Here is a 6,936-nt window from a genome sequence, read left to right as displayed (position 1 = left end):
CCCGACCGCACGGGCCGTTCGCCACGGCGCGAGCTCGAGCGCGGGAGGGCGGGAGGGCGCCGCCGCCTGCCGTGCTTGCCCAGCCGGGACTCAGCGCCGACGGCCGCCGTCTCCTCCAGAGTCGCCGGCAGGCGGGCGGGGGAAGCGACAGCCGCTGAGACACCGACTGGACGTCACACCGCGGAGCCCGTCTGGGAGTCAGGGCGAGGCGGCTCCATCCCCCCAAACTCCGCCGAGCCCCGAGATGAGGCGGGTCTGGGGAGCCGGGGCCCGCGCGCTCCTACTCCTCCTGCTGGCGCTGCTGCCTCCGCCAGGTTAGTCAGCGGCGGGGCCGGGGGTTCAGATCCCCGAGCCCCGGGGAGGGAACGAGTAGGGGGAGGGGACACTAGGGCCGCGGAGTTGAGTTGGGATGAAGTGCGTAGCCGGGTGCTGCCAGGGTTCCCAAGGCGGCGGAGAAAAGGGGAAGGCCAGCGGGGCTGGGGACAGGCTGAGGGACATCTGGGTCCTGGGGGAATTATGGACGTTTGGGGGTTTTTGATGTGTGGGTTGAGCCTGGGGGTCGGACCCCGGGGTCTAGGGGAGAGGCTGCAATGAGCAGCGGGTTGGACGCTAAGTAACAGCGGGGGCCGGGGGCTGGGGCGGGGAGACCCTGGGCCTGGGGAACTGTGCCGACCACCTCTATCCCGCTCAGGCGATGGGAACGAGGGCAGCATCACCGGAAGTTGTCCCTGTGACAGGATATTTTCTTCTGACTCCCCCCCATCGGCTCAAATCATGGATCATCTCCAAAAACACCTAAAAGCCTACCATCGCTGTCCACGCTACATCAGGTAATTTTCTCGTCTGCCCCTGGGACGGCGGCGCCTGCACAGTCCCTCCCTACCAGGTGCCTCCAGGACCCCGTCTGGTCAAACCTGAGTTTGTTCTGTAGGGACCTAACCCCCTCTTCGGGTTCTGTTTGCCCCAGTTCTCTTCATCTTCATTTCTCTGTCCCACCTACCTGGGGATTTCCCAGTGCAGTCCTAGCAGAAAGCTCTTTCTGGGGATGACTACAGTCCCCTGGAATGAGGAAAGAGCTGGGGAAGGAAAAGGAGGAGCCGCAGCTGAGACCAGGTTCTTCCTTTGCAGGTTCCAACTACCTCTCCGGAGTGTGTGTGGGGGCCCTGAAGACCGGTGGGTTCGCAAATTGATTGGCTGCTTTGATGGCAAAGGTGAGAGTTTGCCCCCTATTCCCCAGGCTCTGCCTCAGTGGCCTCCACCATACAATTTTCTTTGCCTCGGCCGTTTTCCTTCTGACACCTCACATTCCTAGAACCTTCTGGTACTGTCACTGAAGTCCCTGTACCAAAGCAAACATCACTCACCATCACCTTCATGATGTTTACTGATTGATTGTATCACGTGTACTACAAGTATTATTTTCTTAATATTTTTCTTGAAATCAAGGCACTATTTTTATTTTCCACTATTTTATTATGAAAATTTAGACATATACAAAAGTTGAAAGAATTGTACAATGAACCACCTAGATTCTACAATATTTAATTTATATATATTAGGGTACTTCAAAAGGTTCATGGAAGAATTCCTATTAGCTTTTAATTCTATTCTTCCATGAACTTTTTGAAATACCTTCATATTTACATTTTACATATTTACATAATATTTACATAATATAGCAAACATATTTTAAAACATAGATTTTATAGTATTTTACTATATTTTCTTTATTATACATCCATCTATCTATCCATCCATCTAGCCATCATAAATCCACCTTATTTTTTGATGTATTTAAAAATAAGTAGCAGGCATCATTATACTTCATCTCAAAACATTTCAGCATGTGTATTAAATAGAATTCCATATTTTATTGCTCTTAAAAAATTTTTGAGGTAAAACTTAAATACAATGAAATGAATAAATCTTCGTTTTGTTTGTTTTGGTGGCTGGCCACTACAGGAATCCAAACCTTTGACTTGTTATAAAACTGTGCTCTAACCAACTTAGCTAACGAGCCAATCCTAAATGAATAAATCTTGTCTACATAAACCAGTTCTGAAAAACTTAAATAGCAACTTGCCCCATGTAATAACATCTGTGAAGTCACAAACTTGACGCACTGGTTGTATTTTTCTTCTAAAATAAATACAACCATTAAAATACAAAGTGTTCTTCCATATCCTAGCTAAAGTTGTCTGGTGTAGCATTGGTGGTACCATACTGCCCTTCAGACTATTTCACCCTACCTTATTTCATTTAATTCTCCCAGATACCTTGGCTTCACTTTACAGCTGAAAGAAATGAGTCCCGGAGAGGTTGGAGTCAAGGGGCAAGGTCACACAGCCACTTTGTAGCAGAGCCAGGGTTCCAACCCAGGTCTCTTGACTTCCCACTTTCCAGCACCTGCTTGTCCCAGTGGTTGCATCTTGTGGTTTGCTCACTTCCTTGTCCCTCACCATTCCCCTTTGCCACTGCCTTCCTCTCCTGGCCTTCAGCTGTCCCTTTGATGTTCTTTCTGACCCACTCCCCTTCCTTCTGTTGGGGCTCAGAACATGATACCCCCAAATATGGTATCTTGGCAATTGAGAAAACTGCAGAAGCAAGACCTTCTCCTGATCTTCTTCTACCTTTCTGTGTGACAGCTGGCCATAAAGGAATTTTCTGACCCACCTCACCTTAAAGTAGGTCATAAGACCCTCACTTCAGAGGGGTCCTGCCTTATACCTGGAGGCCAAGAAGAATCTGAATATGCATTACTGCCCTCTCTCCACCCCCCCCCCAGCTTATTAGCATTAGAACATACCCTTTTTGTTCAATAATACTACACAATTATCCAATCTTTATTGAACCTAAGCATAAAAATACCCCATTTTCCCTGGGTCTTTGAGTCTTCATTTCTGAAGGCTCCTGTGTCACATAAGACTTTGATTAAATAAATTCGTTATGCTTTTCTCTCTTAAAGTAGGTCATAAGACCCTCACTTCAGAGGGGTCCTGCCTTATACCTGGAGGCCAAGAAGAATCTGAATATGCATTACTGCCCTCTCTCCACCCCCCCCCCAGCTTATTAGCATTAGAACATACCCTTTTTGTTCAATAATACTACACAATTATCCAATCTTTATTGAACCTAAGCATAAAAATACCCCATTTTCCCTGGGTCTTTGAGTCTTCATTTCTGAAGGCTCCTGTGTCACATAAGACTTTGATTAAATAAATTCGTTATGCTTTTCTCTCTCTTTTTTTTTTTTTTAAAGATGACTGGTAAGGGGATCTTAACCCTTGACTCGGTGTTGTCAGCACCACACTCACCCAGTGAAATAACCAGCCATCCCTATATGGGATCCGAACCCGTGGCCTTGGTATTATCAGCCCTGCACTCTCCCAAGTGAGCCATGGGCCGGCCCATGCTTTTTCTCTTGTTAATGTTTTTTTTTTTTTTTTTGTTATCAGGGTGTCAGCCATGACCCTTGTGATGGGTGAGGAAAAGATATTACTTTTTCGCCCCTACACCTTTATCTGCTTCTTCACCTTTTCTCCTGAAAGCCCTGATTCCTCACTTCTTTCCTCTCCAGAATGTGGAAGCGCTAATTCAAAGAGTCGGGAGCATTTACCTCCCCCCAGCACCCAGATTCCTGAGCCCACAGGAATTCCTGATCCTTCAGACATGGGCCGGACATACCTGCCATCCTCCCTGCACCCCACCCTTCTACCAGCAGCACCATCCTTGGACAAAGAGCTCACCAACCTCAATGAAACCACCACTCCCATTGTGGGCCACAGTCTGGGAGTTGGACCTGAGGCTGGGGAGAACCAGAAGCAGCTGGAAGAAAATGCAGGTTTCGCAGCTGGCACATCAGCCATGGTGCCGGTGTTGACCCTCCTGGCCATTATCTTCATCCTCACTGGAGTCCTCCTCTATGTGCTGTGCAAGAGGAGGAGGGAGCAGTCACTGAAGTACTTTCCAGGTAAACTGGACCTCTGAACCCCTCCCCCAGGGACCCAAAGACTTTCTGGTAGGGATCCTAACCCCAGTAGCTTTCAGGTGGCTAGAAATCTGACCCAGGTACACAAATATTAAGGCTCTCTGCATCATGGACCTTCCATGGGTTGTGAGGAAAGAGTTAGCCAGAGACCAGAGAGGAGAGGGAGCCATCACAGGCCCAGGACCAGTGCTTGGCCTTCAAAGCCAGGCAGTGAATGCTTGTAACAGCATCAAGGAGGTGAGAGGCTGGCTGGCAGCTCACATGGAAGAGTGTAGTGCTGATAACACCAAGGCCAAGTGTTTAGGTCCCTGGATCCCTGGACAGGTCAGCTGCCAAAAACAAAACAAACAAAAAGGCTGGCTCGTTACATCTTTGGCTAGAGTGGTGTGTAACATCAAGGTCAAGGGTTCAGATCCTCATACCAGCCAGCTGCCAAAAAAAAAAAGATGGCAGCTAGACCAGGCTAGTGGGAGATGAAGCTGTGGAGGAAGGTGAGGACTGTTCATTCAATTCACAAATCTTTATTGAGCACATACTATGTACCAAGTCATAGGATTAATGTCTTGGAGTCCGATTCCTTAGTTAAGCAATCACCCCCACCCCCTCCAACTCCCCTTGATCTCAGAGCTCATCTCTCAATCTCTTTATCCTTTCCAGATTCGCAGCTTCATTATACACCTGTGACACCAGACTCCAACGCCTGAGCCAAGAATGGCAGCTTGTGATGGTAGAGATTGTGACTTTTTATAAGTATTCTATGTAATTAATACAATAGGCAAATTTGTGGCATATGGTGGGCACTCTATACATATCTGTTGTTTAATATTTGACTAACCAGCTACTGCCCTCTTAGATACCCCCATTTAAAAAAAATATATATATAATCTGCCTTTTATATTGAGTAATGATAACTTGTACAAATTCTGTGTTTTTTAACTACTAAAAATTATTTTTATAATTATTGACTCTTCTTTCTGCAGACATTGGACTCAGGCCCATGTCCCCTTACCATGATTCCTGACATCAGCTTCTGTGCTAATGATTCCCCCTTGTCCCAAGTCTCTCTTCATACTACACGAGCTGTTCCTCCCCAACCGTACTCTTCTCCTGCCTCCTCCCCCAATCCCACAGTGAAGGCCTGGGCTTTCCCACCCACCCTCATCAGTAGCTGCTGTGCTGCCGATGCTGTACAGTCTGGTTTTACTTCCTCAATCACTTGCATCATTCATATATACTCCAATGAGAATCAGATCTCCTTGTTTTTGTTGTTACTGTTTTTATTATGAAAACCCTTAGTTCTTGTTTTTGTCTTTTCTAATGAAGAAGAATGTATCTTCATTGGGCCAAGTGTGCAGGAAGCCTGGGGCAGTGACATGAAATACATGAAGAAGTGGGTTAGGTGTCTGAATCTCCATCTCCTGTCTGAGCTTGTTGGCATATTTGTCAAGTGCCGAGCAGGAGCACTGTGTTGGTGAAGCCAGGAGATAGCTGTGGGAAGGCTGGGCTTTAATTTCTTCATCCCCACCTTTTGCTCCTTTGTCCTAGTATACTCTGACCAGGAGGGCATGTATGTATCGGCCCATGTTTCCCATCCTACAGGTTCCCAGGTTCTGTTCTGCAGGTGATGGTCTCCCTCCAAGCTATCGATCAACCTTCTTGGCCTAATTCTCCAGCATCTGCTCACAGGTTCGGGCCACATCACCGAGCTTGAGGCGGGCATAGTCCACTCGCTTCAGAGCCATCTGACAGTCCTTCCTTGAAGAGTAGCTGGAGCCCTCATGGGGCTGCCCTGTGGCCACCTACAGGACAGTTAAGACAGCTCGACGGAGCAGGGACTCTTGCCCATCTCCCAACCAGGCATCAGATCTCCTGTCTCATTTCTTTCCTGAGTTTGAATCCGTTATGCTACATGGTAACAGGGTGACCTAGAGCAAATCATTTAACTTCTGTTAACCTCACCCGTAAAATGGGGGTGACAATAACTACTTCCTAGAGTTGTAGGATTGATAAGATAATGCAGAGTGTCTGGCACACTGTAAAAATTAGTAAATGGAACAACTTCAGAACCTTCTCGATCCTGTCCCTTTTCTCAGGATGTAAGCATCTGGGGCCTCATGCCCCTGAGGTCAGGCCAAATTTCTCAGGACAAAGTAAGTTCTGTGGCTTTGGCACTGTTTACACACCCGGGCACTTCCCATCCAATGGCTCATGTGATGCTACCCCAGTGAGGTAGGCAGGGCCACCTTTAATGCGTTCCTTTTAGAGAAAAATACCGGCCCTGGAATGGTGGGGTCTTGCCAGGGTCATCTGGCACGCTCGGGGGCTGATGCCTGCTTGGGAGGCCTGGTTCTGTCCAGTGCCTGGGACCTACGAAGGCTAAGGGTAAGGCGGAGAGCTGGGGTCTGCGCCCAGCACCTCCCAGACACACCCACCTGGGTGAGGTAGCGGATCTGAGCCGACAGCTCCGCCTCCACGTGTTGCACCGAAGCGGTGAAGGCCGCCGCCTGCCGGTCTAGAAGCCGCTCGTTGGTTTTTTCCTTGGACAATTCTAGGATTACCGTACCTGCCAGGGCGGAGAGAGGGCGGGGCTACCTGGAGACCACCGGCATAGCTCCGCCCCCACCCGCCCCCCGCCTCGCACTTTGCGGGCGCATGCACTTCGGGAACCTCCCCAACCCCGCTCCTAGTCTCCGCTCAGCGCATGTGCGCGAGGCTTGGTCTCACTCGCTGCCTGCCGTCCCGTCGCCGCACACCGAACCTGCATTCTGAAGGATGGCGCCGATTTCCCTTTCGATATCTTCCAGGGCGCGTAGTCGCTCGTTCGCCAGGCTGTAGGTAGCCATTGTCACTCTGGGATCCGTCACGGGACTTTCTCCTGCGAAATGCAACGCTTGAGCCCGGAAGTGGCTATAGGTTTGCGCCTGCGCGGGGGGGGGGGGGGGGGGGGC

The 6,936-nt window shown here is 49.3% G+C and overlaps 2 protein-coding genes across 2 annotated transcripts; one reads left to right on the top strand and one right to left on the bottom strand.

The window, feature by feature from the left end:
• Positions 1-16: 16 nt before the first annotated feature.
• CXCL16 (chemokine (C-X-C motif) ligand 16) lies at positions 17-4,946 on the top strand (the record flags this gene model as incomplete). Its single annotated transcript, XM_008570076.1, has 5 exons — positions 17-314; positions 692-830; positions 1,129-1,211; positions 3,578-3,970; positions 4,646-4,946. Coding segments are annotated over 5 exons (960 nt in total), but the record flags the coding sequence as incomplete, so codon positions are not given.
• A 293-nt stretch (positions 4,947-5,239) lies between these two features.
• MED11 (mediator complex subunit 11) lies at positions 5,240-6,902 on the bottom strand. The gene is made up of 3 exons (XM_008570077.1): positions 6,747-6,902; positions 6,421-6,551; positions 5,240-5,787 (listed from the first exon to the last, which is right to left on the bottom strand). The coding sequence occupies exons 1-3, from the start codon at positions 6,829-6,831 to the stop codon at positions 5,650-5,652; spliced, it is 354 nt and encodes a 117-aa protein (XP_008568299.1). The 5' UTR covers positions 6,832-6,902; the 3' UTR covers positions 5,240-5,649.
• Between the last annotated feature and the right edge of the window lie 34 nt (positions 6,903-6,936).

This window comes from Galeopterus variegatus, unplaced genomic scaffold (genome assembly GCF_000696425.1).
Source record: "Galeopterus variegatus unplaced genomic scaffold, G_variegatus-3.0.2 Scaffold569, whole genome shotgun sequence".
NCBI lineage: Eukaryota > Metazoa > Chordata > Mammalia > Dermoptera > Cynocephalidae > Galeopterus > Galeopterus variegatus.
The sequence above is the reverse complement of the archived record's forward strand: the minus strand, read 5'-3'. Positions and strand labels throughout refer to the sequence as shown.

Bases quoted from the DNA above. Each gene is read 5' to 3' on its own strand.
- MED11 (XM_008570077.1), bottom strand. From the start codon at position 6,831: ATGGCTACCTACAGCCTGGCGAACGAGCGACTACGCGCCCTGGAAGAT. The intron at 6,552-6,746 runs GTTCGGTGTGCG...CCGCCCTGGCAG, and splicing joins CGCCATCCTTCAGAATGCAG to GTACGGTAATCCTAGAATTG. The intron at 5,788-6,420 runs GTGGGTGTGTCT...ACTGTCCTGTAG, and splicing joins AGATCCGCTACCTCACCCAG to GTGGCCACAGGGCAGCCCCA.